The 21,221-nt window shown below is 60.2% G+C and overlaps 1 protein-coding gene across 1 annotated transcript; it reads right to left on the bottom strand.

Moving 5' to 3' along the window:
* Positions 1–1,729: 1,729 nt before the first annotated feature.
* Positions 1,730–20,989, bottom strand: CYP26B1 (cytochrome P450 family 26 subfamily B member 1). The gene is made up of 6 exons (XM_039463388.2): positions 20,003–20,989; positions 16,350–16,574; positions 7,571–7,846; positions 7,195–7,350; positions 5,500–5,784; positions 1,730–5,103 (listed from the first exon to the last, which is right to left on the bottom strand). Exons 1-6 carry the CDS (start codon positions 20,204–20,206, stop codon positions 4,711–4,713), a joined length of 1,539 nt encoding a protein of 512 aa, XP_039319322.1. The 5' UTR covers positions 20,207–20,989; the 3' UTR covers positions 1,730–4,710.
* Positions 20,990–21,221: the final 232 nt, after the last annotated feature.

The following is a 21,221-nucleotide window of genomic DNA, read 5'->3' as shown; positions in this document are numbered from 1 at the left end:
CAACCTGGCCCAGCCAAGGCCAGGCTGTTTTGGAAAAGTGCAGAGAAGTGGCAGAGCGTGCGGTCTGTGAGTTCCCTCCAAACTGGCGCCCCAATTCCTGGACAAACAGAGTCCGTGTTTGTCTGTCCACAGCGGTCTGTGTTGTTCTCCTTCCAGGCCAGGAGATCCCTGGGGTAGGCGACCGTGTCGGGGACGTCATTGACCCACTGGGCCCACAGGGGAGAGGCAAGGACAGCCTGGGTGATGACAGGGCCAGCCGCCTGCCCAGCTGGGCCCGCCTACCTCCAGCAGGGTGGTCAGGCCGAGGCAGCCCAGGGGCCAGGCTTCCGTTGCCTCTGCTGCCACACAGGATATTCCACCAGGAGGAATGGAATTTACTCTCTGGAAAGCGACAACCTTTCCTGGCAGGACTCCCTGCAGAAGCTGGGGCTTTTCACTGCTTCTCAGGACGCTGGGGGTCTCCGTCTGAGGGTGCCCCTTGGAGCGGGCGTGTGTGGGGTGGGGCAGGCTCCCAGTACTACCGTCTGCTTTTTGTGGCTATAGGACAGTCCCCGCCCCTTCCCCCATCCTGAAGGGAGTGGAGGGCTGGGGCACCTTCACAATGTGGAGCGGGGCGGTGAGGCGGAAATGACGCCAGAGCAGGTGAGCTGGGGTCAGGGCTACTGAGCATCCCCGCTCTGGTGACATTGCTCCGATGGCAGTCTTCTGGGTGGCCAGGCTCCGAGACCTAGGCAGAGCCAAGCCCTGCACCCCGGGGTGTGCCTGGGTCAGGGTGCTCTGAGCCGAGGTTGAGTCTGACTGACTATACCAAAAAGAAACGCTCCAGCCGCAAATGGGCTCTTCTCAGGCCAGCTTGGGGTGGGCCTTCGCCCTCAGGCTCTGGTGATGGGACCAGGGCGGGGCAGAGGCTAGGGCCAGCCTTTCCTGGTTCCCAGTGTGCAGCTTGAGGGGCGAGGCTCTGTCATTGCCCTCCCTTGACACCCACAGCCCCCCATCCCAGGAACCACCTGGGGGTTGCTTTTCAAAGCACTGAGAGCCGGGCCCATTGCTGGTCCTCGCCTCAAGCCTTTGTGACAGGCTTCGGATCTTTCTGTGAAATGAGATAATCCGAGGCATGGAGAAGGCTGCAGCTGTGTCTACCCCACACTCTACTGCTCCTGAGGCTACGCATCCTGGGGCTCAAGGTTCTGACAAGGCCTGCAGAAAGGGAACCAGGATGACTGTTTAACCCATTTCCCAAACTCATTTGATCCTGGAATCTATGTGATCACACAACACCCACAAAATAGGCTTTGAGAAGTGCTGGCATGGAGCTCGAGGCCGCATGTCAGAACTGAATTCTGCTCCCCAATTTGCCACGTCACTGTGAATATCAGTGTCCTCGCTCAAGTTAACAAGACAGGCTCAGAACTCTTGGTCCCTCTGTCCCCGAGACACCTGGCACGCCAGCAATGGCCACAGTCGGAACGTCCTTCCCACTGCCTCTCCCGCAACAGACTGACTGGTTCTCTCGCCCCTTCCCAGGGAACCTTCTGCTCCCAGGACTGACACAGACCTCTGTGCCTGCATGCAAGGAACATCGAACTGGCTTCGTGGGACAGAGGTTTTAGGGAAGTGCTTCCTAGATGACAAAGTGGACAGGGCGTTGCTGATGTGAACACAGGTGGCCCGGGAGGACCTTGCAGTAAAGCTGAGAAGGCAGAGGGCAGAGAGGCAACAGAGACAAGGGTGAGTCCCCATGGTTTATTATGGAAGCCTATGAAAGAGCCACACTGAGTATTTCCAAAATCACAAAATGCACAACATTCATTTTTTTAATATGCAACATGGAATATTATATACAGATTAAAACCACGACAGCAAAAACACTCACACGGTACCAGTTTCATATCAAAACAAAACACACAAGTGCTTTTTCAATATTAAAACAACTGTGATAAAAACATATTAATATTTTGAACCATGTTTACAATAGAGCAAAATTCATATTTTACTAAATAACAAATATTTAACAGCAAAAACTTTATACTAAATATCTATTTTGAATTATAACAAAAATAGTACTTATAATAGTTTATAAAGACAGACGCAAAATTATAACATTTATGAAAAACAAAGTTTGTGTATAAAATACTATAGCCATCTGGGCAGGGTCGTGGTGGTGCCCGGAACACAAACGCCCACGCCCAACATTGAAAGTGCTTCGATCTGCAAGCCCGTGGCAGGATGAGTTGTGTGGGTTTCATCTTTTTTAGGTCAAGTTACAATAGTTAGGGATGATAAGTGAGAAATATCACCCATCTAATGCTAGATCTATGAAACACACACGCACACACACACAGACACAGTAGCTCACTAAAGAGCTGAAAGGAGGGGCGAATTACAACACAGGGAATCCGTCAGCCAGCCAGAGCTTTCTTCGGCTCTCTTCTCATTGCCTTTGAGACCCAGCGGGGCAAACGATCCTTCTCTCCTCCCTCACAGGGACCCCCCCCCTCAGCTTTTCCTTCTCTGCCCCCTACCAGGCTGGCCACCCCAAGGGAAGGTCCCTGAGACCTTCCAGCCCCATGCCCCCTGACCCTCCCCTGGACCAGACCCAGTGGGCTTCTTGTCTGAAGTTCTGCTTACTGCTCTCCTAGATAGGCAAAAGCAAATGGTTCAGGGCCAGCTGGATCAGCCCAAAGGCAAACGGACCTTCCAGATACTGGTTTTGTGTGGGGGGGGTCGGGGGTATAGGTTCTGGTGCACTATGTAGCTATATAGCAAGCTTCCACAAGTCTTTACCCATTCTGGCCCGTTTTTCAGAATTGGGGTGATTAAGGGATTTTTACCAACGTTTTTAAAAGCGTTGAACTATTTTTGCCAATAATGTCTGTTCCACACTTTTTTTTAGTAGTGGAAAAGCAGGAAAGAAATGAAATATCTGAGTCGGAGATTGTAGAGGGCCTGCGTGGTACGGGCTGTTCCTGAAGTCTACGGTCAGGGCGGCCGTGAGTGGGGTCAGGGTTGGTCTGTGGGGCGGCCCACGGGATCTGGTCTCAGGGAGCCACTGAGGTGCTCACGGCAGCGACTGGGGACTGAGACGTCCTTCATGCTTCTGTGATTTCGACAGCATCAAAAACCAATAGAGAAACACAGAAAGCAAGGAAAAATCTGAAAGCAGACACAACTGCTTAGAGACTCACCGAAGGCCCCAGACCATTCCCAGGAGGCATCCCAAATCGCCAACACTCAAAACGCCAGTGGCAGGAGCTACTCCTCTTTCACCCAGTCATCCCAACTGGCCAGTTTCCAACCCAATCCCTCTGACAAACCGCACGTAGCCGCCTCTTCAGCTCTGGCGGCAGCCTCCCCGCAGCTGCCCAGAGACCACACCGCCAGCCCGGAGTCAGCTCCCAGGCAGGACTGCCGCTGTGCTCACCTCCCCCACGCTTTCGCCTCTTCCCCACCCCTGAGCTGGGCTAAGCAGACAGTGGCATAGAGGTGGAAGGGACTTCCAGGACACCTTTTTCAGGGTTGAGGGCAAAGGGGGAGGGTTAAGGAAAGGAAGACGGAGGCCCCGGCGCCCCATCAGAAGAACCCGTATCTTTCCCGGTACTCACGCACTGGAGTCAGGGGCACTGGGGCGAACAGGGGCCGAGCACGATATCTTGGCCACCTCCAAATCTACCTGATCAGAGTTTTTGACAGGACAGGGAGGAAGCAATGGGCCATGTCCCTTCTCCACCAGGGACAAGGCAGAGGCTCCAGACTTCAGCCCAGGAGTGAGGTTCCGAGATCAAACCCAAATAATAATGCCCAGAGCCAGGGAAGGCTGTTCAACCCTAGGCCTGGGGGCTGGGTTTGACCAGAGACCCCTTCCTCTTCACTCACAGAAGTCTGGCCGGGACAGCTGGAACACAGGCTGGGGCATGCCGGAGAGGAGATGTTTGCTCCGGACCCCAGCATCCCCAAGATTCTCTAGCAGTGAATAAATATGGGGGCGGGCAGCACGTGAGCCAGCCGAGGGCCACAGGCCCGAGTGTGTAGGAGGGCCTGGGTCAGCAGGGGGTGGGAAGGTGGGGGTGTCAGTGCACCTACCCAGGGCCACCAGGGAGGATGCTGGGGAGACAGGACCCGGGGATCCTTTGCCCCAAGGTCAGAGGACAGAACAAGTAGCAGCAATAATTTCAAATGTCCAAACCAGCGGGGGAGGGCAGGAACGGGGGCATGAGGAAAGACAGTCTCCAGGTTAGTGGCAGCCCCCGCCCCAAGGCTGACTCCTGCTACCCAGGATGCTGTTCCTGGGCAGACGCAGTGGGGGCACAGGAAGAGGAGACACTGAAGAGTGTGCTAGAGGGGGCACCGCTCTTCCCGTCCCCCAGCTGCAGTTAAAAGGGTCCAAAGGGAATGGAGGGACGGGGCAGTTCAGAACATCACAAGAACACTGTAGCACGAGCTGACACCTAACACTGTCACGGGCATGCAGAGCCCCCGCCACGCCCTTCCCAGGGGCTGAGCTGGAGGGAAGTGGGACCCAGAAGGGGAGCCTGGCCCTAGGAAGGATGGAGCCCAATGGCTTTGGGTAGGGTTTGCCAGGGAGGGGGACCAGGGAAGGGCAAGCATGGGGGCCACTCGCCCTCCCCATTCCAGCCCCTCCCACACACAGGTTTCTACCTCCCATCACCGCCTCCCCATTGCCTGGGCTGGGCTGAGGCGGGTGGGCTTGGGTTAGACGGTGGCGCTCAGCATGGCCTCTGTCTCCGGCAGGATCTTGTTCTGGTTGGAGTCCAGGCCAAAGAACTTGACGCTGAGGCCATCCACAGGGTGCAGGACGGGGACCAGGGTGATGCGGGGGAAGGTCCGCGTGGCCAGCTCAAAGCGGCTGGTGCTGGCCAGCTCCACCGCCAGCACCTTCAGGAACAGCTTGGCCAGGTGCTTGCCCAGGCAGGTCCGGACACCACCGCCGAACGGGAGGTAATGGAAGCGGCCGTCCTTGTCCTCACTCCGTGCCTGGCTGAAGCGGTCGGGGTCGAACACGTTCACGTCTTTGAACACGGGCGCTGTGTCGTGGGTGTCCCGGATGCTGTACATGACACTCCAGCCTTTGGGGATCTGGAAACCCTGGATCAAGAGGGGGGCCGGGGAGCAGGTGGTAAGAGCCAGAGGGGCCCACAGAGGGACCAGGACTGCCCGCTCCCTGCCCAGCCCCGATGTTCAAACCTGCCTCTTCCTAGAAACACCCCACAGTGGCCCCCAAGGCCTGGCCAGCCTGCCGCACGCAGCCTGTTAGTCCAGGCTCTTATCTGTAGACGTGCACATGCAACTCACGTATGCCGCCCAGCTTGCTTTTCCGCCCAGCTTGCTTTTATCTGACTGCATTTGGGGCGCGCTTCTCCCATCAGACTGAAAGCTCCCTGAAGCAAGCCTGAAGTCCCCGAAGTGGAGGCTGGTCTCCCATCTCACCCCCATCACAGTGCCCCCGCCTCCCCACCCCCTGTGCCACGGGCCCAGCCTCACATCGAGCTCGAAGGTCTGCAGCACAGTGCGGTAGCCGCCAGAAATGGGCGTGAACAGGCGCATGACCTCCTTGATGACGCAGTCCAGGTAGCGCAGCCCACTGAGCGTGTCCAGGCGCAGGGTGCCCTCGCAGGGGCAGCCACCGCTATGCAGGATGCCATGAGCCCGCAGCTCCTCCCGCAGCTTCTCCAGTACAGCGGGGTGCTTCAGCAGCTGCATGATGAGCGAGGTGCTGGCGCTGGCTGTGGTTGCATAGGCCGCAAAGATCAGCTCCAGGGTCCCATCCTGCAGGCCACAGAGGAGAGGCATTGTTGGAGGTCTGGGTTCAGCCAGGCAGAGGCTGCCCCATTCGGCCAGTGGCCCCTGTGCCCAGGTCATCTGTGCTGGGCCCTGCCTGCTTCCTGCAGTGAACTCTGCTTCCTCTGAGCCTCATGTGCAGGGGCATTAGTGTCAACATGGACATGAGAGTCACAGTCAGTCCCTGGCTGGGCAGAAGACAAAACTGCTGTGACACAGGCAGAGCACTGGCCTAGAGTCCCTCGAAGTAGCGCCACTTCTCACTCACTGCAGGGGTCCTGGGCCAGCCCCACAGGCCTGATATGCAGTGGGCTCACAGGAGAAAAAGAACAAATCCCAAGGAGCCGGGCCCTGAGCGCAGGTGTGCGTGTGCACTGTGGGCGAAGTGGCCTTCCCACTCCCAGTGCCAGCCCCTTCCTCCAACACAGGAGGATGTCGGGGGAGTCAGGGGAGCCAATGGGGTCTGGCAGGCAGCCTGGGGCCACACCTCTGGAGACCTGGGATGAGGCTGAGGAGAGGTGACCTCCAGAGGACCTGAAGACCCCTCCAGGGCTCTCTGGGGAGCAGGACACCAGGACCATGGGTTCCCCATAGAAAGGCCCCAGCAGGTCATCTCGGCAATGCCTGCATTCCCCAAATGTGGACTCTGGGCCCAGGGAAGGGAATAAAGGGACCGGGGCCCATTACTGGCCATGGCACCCCCCATAAATCAGAAAGCTGACTATAATGGGAAAACCACTCGGGCTTCTTCCTACCTCCCCAGTAAAGAAGCTGGAGCTAGAATACGGGGAGGCAAAGACAGAGGGCAGGGGAGGCTGCAGTGAGTGTCTGTGGGCACCGGCAGTGGAGGGGCATGCAGAGCTCAGGTGGGGGACAGGTGAGTGAGCCCTCCTCGGGTGAAACATCCACCCAAAGCAGGGCAAGCAGGCCCTTCGTGGAGCACAGCTGGGTTCACCAGGCGTGGGGGCGATGGAAGGGGAGGCAAAGTGCCAGCAACCTGAAAAGCCTGGGCTAGGGGAGGAGACTCCACATGCAAATCTCCCCTGCTCTTCCCCAAGGGCTGAGGCTGGCATCAAGCAAGTGGTTTCCCCTTGTGGGCCTGCGTTTCCTTAGATGGCCTCCCAGGGATATTGGGACCAGGACATGAACTGAGATCACTCCCAGGCATGAGCTCCCTGCAGGCCATGGGGAGAGGAGGATGCCCCATTGCATCCTGCACAGCAGGGGCAGGGACACGGACTTTGCTTCCAGTTTCACCGTGTCCAGCCGCTGCTCAGAAAGCATGTGTGGGGCGCGACTAGAGGGGGGTAGAAAGGGCCGGGCACGTTTCCATCGGGGAAAGCTCAGAGTGCAGTGTGGGTGCTGGTGCTGCCAGCAAGGGACATGTGCCCCCCCCACCTTCAGCTCCTGCATGGTCATCTCCTTCCCGTGCTCCTTGCTGCTCTCGATGAGGAGGTCCAGGGCGTCCGAGTAGTCCTTGCCCTGTGTGCACTGCAGCTTTTCCCGGATCGCCTTCTCCAGCCCCTTCTGCAGGATCTGCCGGGCCTGAATGCCCTGTGGGGAGAAAGGGCTGTCACCCACATGGAAGGGGGGCTCCCATCTGAGCCTCGGGATCACCAGGGAAGACTCCAGCCTCCTCCTAGCCCACGCTGACACCTCTCCCCTCTGCCATGGGCCCCATGCCTAGGTGCCTGTCTCGGGGTCAGCCCCCCGCCCCCCGAGAGGAGGCTCATGGGTGCCCCTGCCCGTCTCCTCCTTGGCCCTGGGTGCTCACCCGCCGGTAGCCGCTGAAGGGCAGGTCGACAGGCAGGGAGAAGACGTTCTCCACAAACTGCTGGTAGACCTCAAAGAGGTGCCCCAGGTCCTCCTCAGGGATGCTGAAGCCCAGCAGCACCCGGATGGCCATGCGGAAGGTCAGCTTCTGTGCCTCCTGGTACACATTGATGGCCTCGGGGTGGCTGCTCCAAGCGCGCAGTGTGTCCTGGATCACCAGCTGGATCTTGGGCAGGTAGCTTTCCAGGGCCTCGTGGCTGAAGATCTTGGAAAAGACCTGGAAGGCAGAGAGGCAGGTGGGTGAGCCAACTGGCACAGCCCGCCCCTGGCCAGCCCCTCACTCTGCCTGAACAATGAACGCAACCAGGGAGAACTTCAGCTTCCAAACAATAGCAAAGCCTTGGGAGCTGGGCAGGCCAGCTGCCAGCAAGTCTTTGGGGGATGTGGCTTGCGAGGGGCACAAGTAGGGGCTGAGCGGGCCAGAGCAGGGAGGCTGCCCTTACACTGCAAAGCCCATTTCGGAATCGCAGGACAAAGGGCAGGTGTGCTGGGAGAAGTGGAGCACAGGCATCGGACTGCACGGGGAAGTAGGGACGGCCCTCGGGGGAAAGCCACTCCACGGATGGAACAGCAAGAAAGCCTGAGACTAGACCTCAAGCAGGACTTCCTGAGAACCAAAACTTATCACTTGGGGAAACACCTACTGGGTGCAGATTCCAGGAATTTTATTAACAGCTATGCCATTAAAAGGCCTTCAGTTAGGCCAGGTCCAGAACCGGGGGGTTGGGGACAATGGCTTTCCACCCCCAAAGATCATAAAGACAAACCGAAGCCCTGTGAATTCCCAGCATCTTCCAGGGCCACTGGAAGCGGCCAGTGAGTCCTGTTTCCACCTCCCTGCCTTCTGTCCTCCCGACTGGCTCCGCAGCCCCCTCGCCACCCCTCCTCACCCAGGTCTCCCAGCACAAGCTTTTCATGTGTGGGGGAGAGGGGAAGATGTTAGTTTATTTACCAATAGCCCGTGGGTCTCACTCGCAAGCAGGAGCCTCCATCCCACCAGAGTTCAGATGAGAAGGGTGAGTGCCCCCCACTACCAGCACCAAGCAAAGGCTGGGAGGGGAGGGACAAGCAGAAGAGGGAGCCCCCCACCCCACCCCATGCAAACCACACACACGCGCCGCCCTCCCCTCCTGCCCCCCAAACACAACCACCGCACAAACTGTAAATGTGAGAATTTCCCCTGCAGTCAGCTCAGGGAGGAAAGGTAACATTTTCCTGGCCTGGGCCCTGCATGGCTAATGGGAGGGCTGGTTTGCAGAAATAACAGTGCTGGCCCTTCAGTGGCCCAGCCAGGCATTCACAATAGCACTTTCATTCCGAAATTCCCGGTGGAGGGAGGGAGGGAGGGCAGGAGGCCGGCAAGGGGCAGAGAGGCCTGCACTGTTTGGGGCAGGCCTGCTACAAAGGGACAACTGAGAGGTAGAAGGATGATAGGAGGTCGCCTAGGTCAGCCTAGGCCCAGATGGGTCATTCACACCTTGCCCAGTTTTGGGGGTCACAGGGAATTTCTAGGGGACTCTAACTGCTGCCTCCCTTCAGAGAGCGATGGATAAAGGCAGTGCTTGTTTGCTTCAACCCCCAACGCTCCTGTCCTTAGGATTCCAGGTTCAACCTTTGGGCAAATGAAGGGTCTTGGGGGAATGGAAGGGTGCCCTTACCCTGGAGCCCAGCACCAGCCACTGAAGCACCCCTTACAGACAGCAGAGAGTCACAAGGTGAGCAGACGATGGAGTGAGCAGACAGCCGAACATAGAAAGGGAAAGGGCATCGGGAAACGAGACAGAGGGCAGGAAAATCTCCATGGCGGGACAGGGAGCCCAGAGGTGGGACAGGGACGGCCAGAGAGGTCATAGCTGGCCCAGAGCCAGCCAGCCGAGGACAGACTAGGGGTTCTGTCATGGAGGGTGCAGGGTAGGGGCTGGCCAGGGCCCCCAGCACATGGGAGACCTGATCCAAAGACAGATGTGAGGAGTGGGGAAAAGGCAGAGGCCACGTCCACCAGGCCCAGCCAAAGTCGAAGCCAGTGGGCTCTAAGGTGCAGCGGGTGACGAAAAAGGGGCTGAGCTGTAACTGCGCATCGTCCAGCAACTTCCAATGTGATCATGGCCGAGTGGCCACCTGCTCCCCCAAGCCTCAGTTTCCTCATTTGTAAAACAGTGAGGTGGAGCCAGGTGACCTCCTTTCAATCCACCGAGCACGTCAACATCTGCACGCAAACATCAGCTCCCAAACATCAGCACCCACCTGCCCCTAGGCAGATGCTATCCCTTCAGAGTGGCCCAGAACTTGGCAATGCTCGAATTCTCTGGAGAGTGCCTTCCAGCCCCTACTCACGCACCCCAAACGGGCTATAGTGGCCCGGGAGGGGCCATCCCAGGGTTTCAAAAGGGGGAGCATGGAGGGCCCCCACCTCACCCATGGACAAGCTCTGCCCTGCCCCATGGGTGCCGTTTCCTGCGCCCTCTAGCGATGGCCGGCTGAACTGCTCCTTCCCAGGCCATGGGGGCCCTGGAGGGCAGGCAGGGACAGCCCAGGAAGAGAGAAGGCCCCAGGGGGACCTGGAACTGAGAGGAAGACTCCGAGGACAGGGGTCCACACCTGACCCCCATGGGGAGGGGGTCCATGGGCAAGGCCAGAAGCTGGAATCCTGGAAAAGCCACTGCCACCCAGCACCTGCAGGCCCCTGGGGCTGAGGCTTCTGGAAGAGAAGTGAAGGCAGTTCCAGGACTCTGTCTTTGCCGCAGCTGACTTGCTGAGTGACAGCCAGCAGGCCGCTACCCCTCCTGAAGCTGTTTCCCCACAGGGTTCAGGAGAGGCCCAACTGGCCCTTCTGAGGGCCTTTCCGCCAGGCTGTCCATGGCGCTCCTCAGAGCCCACCGCAAGGTGGAGAAACCGCCCCAATAAGAAGCCCAGCAAAGGTGAGTGGAGGGCACTCCAGCCCCGGGGGCTGGCTTCCGAGGCACCAGGTCCAGGCCCCTTCCTCTAGCCCAGCTGCTCCACAGGCACTGGGGCCTCCCCAGTGTGGGAAGCCTCCACGGCCTCATCTCTGGGTCTGTGCCCAGGGGTAACAACGCAGGCACTTCCGGAAGCTGGGGCAGCTCTGAAACCACCACCCACCGCAAAGGATGGCGGAGGCGGAGGCGGTGGCTGGGGCAGAGGGCTGCCAGGGCTGCGTCAGGGAGGGCTGGGTCTGAGGCCGCCGCCTGCTAGGGTCAGGACTGGGGCACACTGGGAAGGTGCCAGGGAGCGGCTCTGAGTGAAGAGAGGACGGGTTCGGGCCGAAGCTACTTCCCTGACCACAGACATCGCAGGAGCCAGGCTGCTTTGTTTCCCTCTGGGGCTTCCCTCGGAATTCCCAAAAGTCAGCCAAGAAGGCCGGACAAAGGTCACTGAAAGCCAGCCCAGGCCCAGACCAAACCCTGCAGAGGGAGCGGCAGGTATGGCCTTCCCGCCAGGGCTGGTGCAGGAGAGCAGGAGCGCCTGTCCGGGTTGACCTGCTGCAGCCTGGGAGGCTGGGGCTGGAGGGAGGAGGGCACTCGCCGGGAGGGGATGGCCTTGGACAACCCCCCCGCCAAGCCCCCAAGGACACCACAGGCTCAGGAGTCCGCACCTTTGCTTCTCTCCTCCCTCTGGAGTGGGAGCTGATCCCACAAGCGTCCGGGGGCACCCCCAGGGGCTGGTGAAGGCTCAGATTCCCCATCAGTATTTCTACAAGTGCCTTCCCCCCAATCAGGTCTCCTCTCCCCTCCCGCCTCTCACCCAGTGCCCTGGGAGGGAAGTCACTCTGTGAACCCCTATGGCCCTGCGTGCCACGCTTGCTCAGCCACATAGCCTCCCCCTTCTCTGCTGGTCGGTGTGGACAGATGGACAAATGGATGGGCACAGGAGCCGGCAGAGCTAAAGCAGGGACCCACTGCCCGGGCCAGTGACTCAGACTGGGAGGAATGGAAGCGGCTGCCCAGGAGGGTGGGGGCCTGGGCAGGCCACCCGGCCAAGCCACCGGAGCCTCGGCCTGCGGAGTGGAAAGAATAACAGAGGGCAGGCCGCCGCTGAGGCAGCCGTCCGCACAGGGGTGACGCCAAGGTGTGTACTTTATATTCAGGCAAGGGGGGTGAGAGCACGTCATCTTCCCAGCTGCCTGGCATTTCCAGCGGGCCTCAGCTTCACCCTGGCCCACTGGAAATGCCAGGCAGCTTCATCCAGAATTGGAAATGTCCAATCCGGGTGTGTGGGGCTGGGCATACTCAGTCCCTCTGGTTGCGGGGAGGCTGGCCCAGATCCCCAGTAGGCTCCAGCAGTCGGAGCACAGCGCCTGCCCACCATGTGCCTCCAGCTGTGATCATCCCACCTGGAGACGTGCCCCCCACTGCCCTAACTTCCACACAGCACAAGGTGGGCAAGACAAGGAGGGGCGGGCGGCACTTGGCAGATGCCCGCAGAGCCACAGATTCTGAGGTCTGCCCGGCTGCTCTTACGTCTCCTGCCTCCAGCCACCAGGAACCACTGCCTTAGAAAGCAGTGGGTGGGGAGGGGCCCTCCCAAGGCCACAGTGCAGAACATGGCTGGCCACACCCACCAGAAGCCCTGAACCCCCTGCCTCCCACCACTCCAGATCCCACAGAGCTGCCCTCTGCCAGGCCTGGTGGGCTCTGAATTCATCCAAGGGTCCTGAAGGGGAAGCTTCTCAGGGTGAAGTCCACTCTCAGGGTGAGGCCAGCTGTCCCCGCCACGCTGGTGTGGTCCCAGCGTGTCTCAGGGCCCTGCAGCTGCTTCTTTTTAGGCCTAGGGGACCCAAGACAGATACAGTGACTAGCATGGGAGGGCCAGGGCCAGGGCAGACCCCACCAAGCCTTCTCACTCCCCGCCAAGGCCACCTTTGTCTTCCAAGGCTGGGAGAGTGAGCAAACACATCAGCACCACAGCCTTGGACCCCTCCCTGCCTTGGGAGAAGGACACAGAAAGGAGGGACAGAGGGAAGGGCTGGCCCCTGCGTCCAGGCCGCCCACCCACCCACTGCCTGGCACAAGGGCATGCAGAGGGAGGCACCCACTCCCAGGCGCCTTGGCAGCTGACCATGGGTTCCCTCCCCCACTGACCTTCAGATACATCCGCTCCTGTCACCCGCCCCCTCAGCAGCCCCTGTGCCCACCCACTGGTGCTACAGTAACTTTTGGGTAAAGGACTTGTACTGGCAGAACAAAGGCGTTGTGCCTATGCCCGTGGGCTGGGGCAAATCTCCCAGCAGCAGAGCTGCCTGGCTGTGCCACTGGCCTTCCATCCAGTGCAGGCTGGACCTTCTGCCCTGAGCTGAGCCTGGTGGACATCACCGTAGCCAGGGGCTGTGCCTTGGTCCAAGGCCTCTTAGAGCCAGCGTGGGCTAGCCTTCCCCGGGACCCCACAACCATGGCTACTCCTGGCACCGTCCTCCTGCCGAGGCCTCTCCTGGCCTCTCCATTCCAACACAGACCCCAGCACAAGGTTCCAAGATGAGACCCAAAGGTCAGGGACGGTGGGTGGACAGGCAGGGTTTCTTGACCCTTACCTCCAAAGCCTAGTCCCCGACCTCTGCTTCAGGCCCAGAAGGCCCTGTAGGCAGGGGTTTGTGTAGAAGGGGCAAGACTACCACTCCTGAGGTCTCCCCAGTCCAGGGGCTCCCTGGCTAAGTCCCTCCCCTGAAATACTCTCCAAGTTCCCTGAGGGTCACTCCAGGCCACTGTTCAGCAGTGCCCTGAAGCTGCAGGGTTCTTGATGCATAGAGGTCCAGTCCCATCTCCAAAGGAGAAGCGGACAGGCCCAATCCTGGTTGGGCATAGGAAGCTTCTAGAATGATTCCCTAGCTCCTTCTCCATGTTTTGGACAACTGTCTCACCCTCACCTTTGTAACCAGAATCCATCTGCTCTTCTAGGGCAATACTGCACGCTCTCTACACACAAAGCGAGATGGGGTCCCTCCCCTATCCATCAGAGACACCCCAGGCCCTGAGCAGGGGAGGGACAACCCAGGAGCAGGGAGGGAGTCTGAGGCTCTGGCTGCAAGGACACAGGCCTGGCTTCCAGAGATGATTCTGGTAGACTGGGCAAGACTTTATGGACTTTTTCCCTGGCAACCCCACCCACCCCTGCTGGCCCGAGACCACCAGGGCAGCCAGGGCAAACACCTGGAGCGCAGTGATGGCAGTGAGAAGCCCCCTCCAACACATCTGGTCAGACCTCCCAGAGGCGGAGTGGGCCACCAGCCCCAGTGGAAACAGTGACGCTCCAGTTCCCCACCAGCCGGGCCCCAGCACACCTGGGCCCCACTTCCCAAACGTACCTCCTAACCAGGCCAGTCCTGGCCCAGCAGCCCACGCTACAGTCAAGCCCCTGACTCCAGCAAGGGCCGGATAAGGCAGAGTGCGAGGCACACAGCAGCCCCCGCCTCGGCCACACTGAGTCCACCAGGCCTTGGGTCCAACAGTTGGGCCATTCTCTCCAGGAGCAATATGGATATTTAGAAACAGTGGCCCTGAGTGTTCTCCTATCCTCCAGCTAGATTCTGCCTACCTAGCCCCGGGACTTCCATGGAGTTCACTAAACTTAGATTATCAATTAGGCAGATTTAGGGGGAAGGATCCTTTTGTCTAGCTGACTACCCATTTCTCTTTCGACTCCCTCCCCGCAGCATGGCAAGCAAAACTGCTAGCTACACACAAAGAGGGGGCCCTGCAGGGGCTCTCAGGCCTCTGGCAGGATGAACCAGCTTCTGGTGACTCCCCAGGGATCCCCAGGAAGCTAAAGGACGGGCTGTTCTGAATAGGGAGCCACCCTGCCTCAGCCAGGGCCCTCACTTTCTGCCCCAACTCAGCCCCAGCCCTGCCTCTCCCTTCCCGGTATTCCTACAGCACTGATCATCTGCACCCTCCCTTCCTTCTCCCTCTTTTGTAAATGGACAGTGTAGGCCAAAAAACCTTGGGGCTTTCCTGGCAAGCCCTTCTCAGCCAACACCTGGAGGCCCCAGGCCAAGTCAGGCCCAGGGTGGGTGGAACCCCAAGGCCACGTCCTCACCCCAAAACCCTCTGGACCCCAGGGTCTCACAATCTGGTCCTGGCCGCACTGCCTTTCTCTAAGCACTCACTGTCCACCCCAGGGTCCAGCAGCCCCAGGCGGGCACGGCAGAGAAGGACTGTCCTTGGGGGCCCAGAGACTATTCCATGGACAAGGCAGTCCCGTGTTGCAGGCTCTCCCGGAAATTCTGTCTCACGATCCGGTTCAAGTATCCTTCAACTGCTCTACTACTCAGTGGCCCCTTCCGCGGAAAGGGGACAATAATTCCCCTCTGGCAAAGCCTGTGGAAAGGGGAGGTCAGGACGCAGCCATCCCCTTTGGAGCTGAGCCTCCTCTCTCCCCACTCTTTGAAACGGGCCTGTGGTGGAGTTGCAAAGGCTGAGAGGAAAATAACTGCCCGACGCCTTTGAAAAGCCCTCATTCCGAAGCCTCCGGCCTCCTCCCCGCCACTCCCCAGAACCCCTCTCCCGCCGCCCCCAGGCTGTGATAACTGCTTCTAGCTCGGAGTGGGGCAGATGCAAGAGAGGACTTTGGGAGCCCCTTTCCAGTTCCTGAAACACAGGCTGTAGAAGGGAACTGGCGTGGGGGCGGGGATCAGTCCAGTCTCCTCGGTTTGTTTCTTCTTTTGTCTGCCTTTAAGAATTACCCTTCGCAGGCTGTTCAGAACGTCAAGTGCTATAGGATGCGCCAGCGAGTAGACGGCTCCCCACTTTCTCCAAGACCACCGCACACCCGGCCCCTGGCGAGGGAGTCCGCCTCCCCACTTCCCCGGTCTGCCGCCACTTCCTTTCCTTAGGTTTCAAACCTGGATGAGTCCTCTGATCCAGAGGAAAAAAAGGGAGTGGGGGAGGTCGCGCAGCCTCCCTCCCGGGCGGCTTAGGGCCGGCCCGCCGGCTCCGCTTTCGGGTTACTGCAGTTCAAACAGCACGTGCCGCCCGCGCTGGGAGACGGATGCAGCCGGTAGGGGCAGGGGCCTGCCCGGTGCGCGCCTCCTCCGCACCTCCTCCAGTCGCTCGGGAAATCCATGGGATAAACACCCACTTTCCCTTCCTCTTTCAGGGGGGTGGGTGCGCTTTGATCCCCGCTCGTGCCTTGCCTGCTCTCCCGACCCCGCCCGCCCTTCCCCCACGGCCCAGGCCTCTGTGCTCCGAGGCCCAAAGCTAGCCGCACTTCTCTCGGACCAGGCCCTGCCACCTTAGCGCACAAGCTGCCCCCAACTTCCACGCGCCGCGCCTGCTCGCGCCTCCCTTCAAGCAGCGTTGGTGGGAAGGGCAGCTTTGATTTTGGAATGATCGGTCTCCAGTCCTCGGAATTCCCTGGGAAACGTGGCGAAAAGGCGAAAGCAGGCCAACTGTCCTGCCCCCTTCTTTCTCCAGCTCTGTGGAGCAAGGCAAGGACAGGCGTTCGACACCCGAGACCCCGCACGCTCAAGCTCTTCCAAGCCACCGTTGGTGGTGGCCACGGCGCAGTTGGCCAGCAGGATAAGGGACCAAGAGGAGGCCGGAGCAGGCCTTAGATCCGGGCTCGAGGCCTTGTAGGAGCGGAACTGTTGGGTTTTCAAGCACGGTGCGCAAAGTGGGGGCACAGATTCGGCAGGGGGCATTTCCCAGGGCTCCACGAACTCCTTGCCCCGAGGTGGGAGTGGGTGCGCGGAAGAAAGGGGGCAGAGTTCTTACCTTGCGCTTGTTGCGGTGGATGTCGCCAATGGAATTGGACACCGTGTTGGGGCCCAGCAACATGCGCGTGCTGCGAGGCCACTCGGTGCTTACGAGGTGGTGCTCGCCCATGAGGATCTTGCGCACGTTCTCCGCGCCGGTCACGCGTATCAGCGGCCGCCCCAGCAAGTGCGTCTTGAACACGTTGCCATACTTCTCCCTCCGCGACGACTGGAAGCCAGAACCCTGCGGGAGCCACACCGAAGGTCCGTCTCAGGGTACACTTCTGCAGAGGGCCCGCGAGGGAGGGGCGGCGGACCCCAACGGGAGGCACTGTCACCTGCCCCCTTTCCCCACCAAACACACTCACACAGACACGCACGCAGGTTTTATTTTTCATAGCGTGCACAAGAACTGGGAAGTAGGGCCTAGAGGATAATAAATAATGCAAGGAGGCGGAGGCCCAGGGGCACCCCCAGGAGGCTGTTTTTTAGTAATGACTTTCGAGAGTAAAGCGGTATTCCGGACTGCTGGACCCGAAGTGGGAGTCTCCACCCCCACCCCTCACCCCTACTCCGCACTAGGGAGCCTCTCGGAATAAATATTTCCAGGCTCCCGGCCACGGGCTGGCGAGACCCCGCGGGGTGGCCATAGGCCAAAGATTATTTATAGCGGCAGGCGGTCGGTGCCCCGAGGCAGCAACTACAGATGGGGGTTGGAGTTTCCTCCGCTCTCCGGTGTGGCCCGCGCAGGGACCCGGCGGCCCTCGGAGGACTCGGCTGGGCGGGGTCACGGGCCAAGAGCAGCGATTTTCCTAACTGCATTTTGTCCTGGAAATAACGGAGACGGACTTTGGATGCTGCCCTGGAGTCTGGAACCCGAGCGCGGGGCGGGGTGGGGCCGGGCGGGGCGACCCGCGCAGGTAACAGGATCCTCGGCGGTGGCGGCGCGAGCCGAGGACTGCGGGGCCGGGGCCCGGCCAGGCTCTCAGAACGGCTGGCTGAGCCAGCCCCGCGCGGGTACCGGAAACTGTGGGGACCTCAGAGGGGCGGGGGCAGGGGCGTCCCGCTCACCTTTGACGTCGGCACTTGCTACCCCACCCCACGTTAACCCTTCTTCTGCCCCGGCGGCATTGCGGGAAAAGGGGAGGGGTGCCACCTGTCCAGCCGCCCCTCCTGCCCACCCACCGGCGTACTGATTCGGGCTCCAGATCTACCAGCTCCTGCACTCCCGAGGGGACAACTCAGCCCCCCATCCCGGGTTAGTCCCCCTCCTCACTTTCCTTTCTTCCAAGGAAAACTGTTCTCCAGCTAAATATGCACACACCCGAGTACAGCCGAAAAGTGACTCTGCAGAACCCGGAGTCCTAATCACTTTTCCACATGCGCCTCCGGCCCCTGCGCGCGACGGGGAAGAGCCGGGAGCGCTTGAGCAGCTAGGAGGGGGGCTGGGCCGCGAGAACGCTGTCCCCTCTCCCAGGCTGGAGGACCGGGAGAGTTCCCCCCGCCTTGCAGCCTTTCTAGACGGCGTCTTCCCCTTTAAGAAAAATCTAGGCGGAGGTGGGGGTGCGACAGAGGGGGTGGTGAGGCAAAGGGTTCCCTCCCTCCGTCTGCTATAACCGTCTCACTCGCTCCGTCTCACCCTCCGTCTCTCCTCTCCTTCTTTTCCTCTGTTTTTCTTTTCTTTCAACACAAAAGTTGGGTTGTGAATTTTCCGAGGTCGCCGCCGCCTCGCCCCCACCCCCCGCCTCTGATCTGCCTAACTATAATTAAAGTGCGTTTTTTGTGGCATTAATAAAGAGTTATTTGTCCGCCGTTTCCACGGTCTTCACAAAGAGGACTTTCATAGGGGCGGCCGCTCGGGCCGCGAGTCCAATTTATACAAAAATGTTGTATTTTTAGCCCTGGGCTCTGTTTAGATGGCGCTCGGTGGAAACGGAGAGCCCTTGGAGGTCCCCCGTAAAATCTGATAAATGACTCCGAAAAAATAACGCTGGGATTCAGAGGGCTCTCATTAACCCCTTAGGCGCTCCTGTACACGTACCCCCTATTTCCCTCTCCCCCGCCGGATCTAGGGCTCCGGGTTAGAGGGATGAGAAGGGGTAGGTTTCCCCCTCCCCAACTTCTGTGCAGGTTGGACGCTGACCCCCATTGGCTCTTGTGGGATTCGGAGAAAAGGTCACGGGGGGCCTAGCGGGGGGTGGGGCAGAGAGAGGTCAGGAAACGAAGTGGGGGTGGGTGGTGACAGCCCGTGGATTCAGCAGACTAGTTCCAAAAGGCGGGAGCCGTTGCCCAAGTTATTTTATTTCCTAAGTCGCAGCCCAAAGCCTAGAGCACCGCTGCAGTTGACCCTGTAAGTGTGGTGGCCAGGGAGAGGCTCTGGGAATTTCTTTGCGAGGGATGGGGGCGATACTTCCATTGGTTGAAGGGACCCCCACTTCATTACACGAACAACCCCCAAAAGAGAAGGGCCAAATCCGGGACATGGAAAGACCACAGGGCAGAGGAACCTCGAACCCCCTCCCCGCCCCCGCTTCGCTGTCATTCGGCCCAGAGCAGGGTGAGTGTGTGTTTGTGTGCGCGTGTGTGTGTGTGTGTGCGCGCGCACGCGAGCGGATTGCACGCGTCTGTTAATTTCAAGCCAAGCTTTCGCACCTCTAAACCCACAGGTCCCAGCGCTCACCTTTCGCTTCACCTCTCTGGTGCCGGGACTGTTCGTTTCAGGACATCCCTGCTTCCCTTAACAGGACAAACGCGTGTACACCTCCCGCAGGTACCGCAGAGGCGTCCCCCACCCCAAGAAGAAAACTAGTGTGTTTCACATTGCAAAAGCGATTGTCTAGCACTGGATGAGGTTAACTCCAGGTTAATCTCCCCATTACCTACCTGGGTCGGGTCCCTGACGCTCCCCACCCCCATTATCGCCAGCAGAGTGGGGTTGTGCGGCATCTAACAAGCACACACGCACTCTCTCCATGGATCCCACACTCGCCTCTCCCAAGTTTCCCTCTCCTGCCAAACTGTCCCCACCCAATAAGTAAATAGACCCATTTCCCCGAAAGCCCAGAGCCCTGGCTTCTCCAGCTTCTCGTTTTTCCTTGGGTTTCCTTCCTCCTCTTCCACCACAAAACAGACAGACTCGCGCAGACCGAGGACCAGGGCAGCTGTACCTGGCGCTGCCGACGGCGCCACGGGAACACAGTTTTAAAACGCAAATCAAGCTGCCCCCTCAACTCCCGACTCAAGTTTCGGCTCCCAGTGACACAGCCAACCCCAGAAAGCCGAGGGCGACTGGGGCTGAGCACCGAGGAGAGGTGACAGAAGCTCTGGACCGGACACTCCCTCGGGCTTCCAGCCGCGCTGGGCGCCCCCGGGGCGCTCCACACCCCCCTGCCAGGCCAGCGGCGACCCGGGCAAGTCTGTCTTGGGAGCCCTCTCAGGTCTGGGAACTCCTCTAACCAGCCTCCTGAACCTGCGCCGCGGGCGCCCGTGGTCCCGGAACCGCGCTGCCGGCGGTCAGGGAAGCCCAGGCTGCGGCGGCCGAGAGGAGGGAAGGGGCGGGGCGGGGACCAGTGCCTTCAGGCTCCCGGCGCCCCCTGGCCGGCCCGCCGCTCCGTCCGCCCCGCGCTCGCAGCTAGCGGACCGCGGAGAGCAGCGGAGCGAGCGCGCCCTTACCTGCAGCAGCCAGTGGCCGGTCTCTCCGATGAGCGGGAAGCCCATGGATCCCTTGGGGATGGGCAGCTTGCAGGTCTTGTCGCGAGTGGCGGCCCAGCGCAGCTGCCACAGCTGCTGCGACACGGCCAGCAGCAGCGTCACGGACACCAGGCACGCGGCGAGGGTGGCCAGCGCCGACACCAGCTCCAAGCCCTCAAAGAGCATGTTGGCGGCCGCTCGGGGGATTGGCTGTGCCGGCCGCAGAGGGGGAGGGGAGGGCCCGACGGGAGGGGACCGGAGCAGCGGGGGAGGGCAGGCTGCGGCCGGGGGTCCTGGCACCTCCAGCCGAAACAGAGAAGGAGGAAGGGGCCGAGGGAAGGGGAGTGGAGGCTGCGAGGGGAGCGGAGAGAAGGAGGAAAAAATTGCCTAAAAGAAGAGAGGAGACACGAGGCGACTGGGGTGCAACTTTGTTTGTTTGTTTGTTTGATTGTTCCTTTATAGCGGGCTTACGGGCTGCTCTAGGGGAGGTGAGATGAAGCCGTGAGTCAAGCTGGTGGGTTTGCTCTCCCCGCTACCATCACACTTGGAAAACTTTGGAAAACTTTGTCCAGCGGGAGGGAGCCTCTCTCGTAAGCCCCTTCCCCTGCTCGGAAAAAAAAAGAAGGGGGCAGAGAGCTAGCGGAGAGCAAGTGCGGTAGATTTCTCAAAAGTATTGCAGTATGGCCCCAAAATTCCTAGGTGAAAAAAAGAAAAAAGAAGGAAAAAATCCTGAATCTGAAAATTCCAACGAACCCAGAAACTTTGGGGACGAGAGAGGAGACCCCGGCTGAGGCGAGTGGAGAGGCCGGAGCCCAGACGTCCCTGGGCTGCCCCGGGCGGCGCGCCCAAGCCCCTGAGCCGCCGCAGCACCCCCAAGGCAGGCGCGGCGGGCGAGGCGGAAAGGCGGGCGCGGCAGCCGGAGCGCGGGTGCGGAGCCGGCGGGCCGCGGCCGGGATGGGACGCAGCCGGCGACAGAGCCCCGGGCGGGCGCTGGGGCGGCGGCGGCGGCGGCGGCGGCGGGCGGGAGGGGTGAGGCGGGGTGGGGTTGGGGGAGGAGGTGGAAAACCCGAGCTGGGCTATTGTATCAATTAAGAAAAGGCAGTCCGTCCCGGGACGCGGTCTCTCGGCTCTGGAGTTGCTGCTGGGGGAGGGGAAAAAAAAGAAAGGAAGGCAAAAGGAATGAAAGAGGGGGAAAAGCAGG

This window comes from Saimiri boliviensis, chromosome 1, assembly GCF_048565385.1.
Source record: "Saimiri boliviensis isolate mSaiBol1 chromosome 1, mSaiBol1.pri, whole genome shotgun sequence".
In the NCBI taxonomy this organism is placed as follows: domain Eukaryota; kingdom Metazoa; phylum Chordata; class Mammalia; order Primates; family Cebidae; genus Saimiri; species Saimiri boliviensis.
This window is presented reverse-complemented; position numbering and strand designations above follow the sequence as displayed.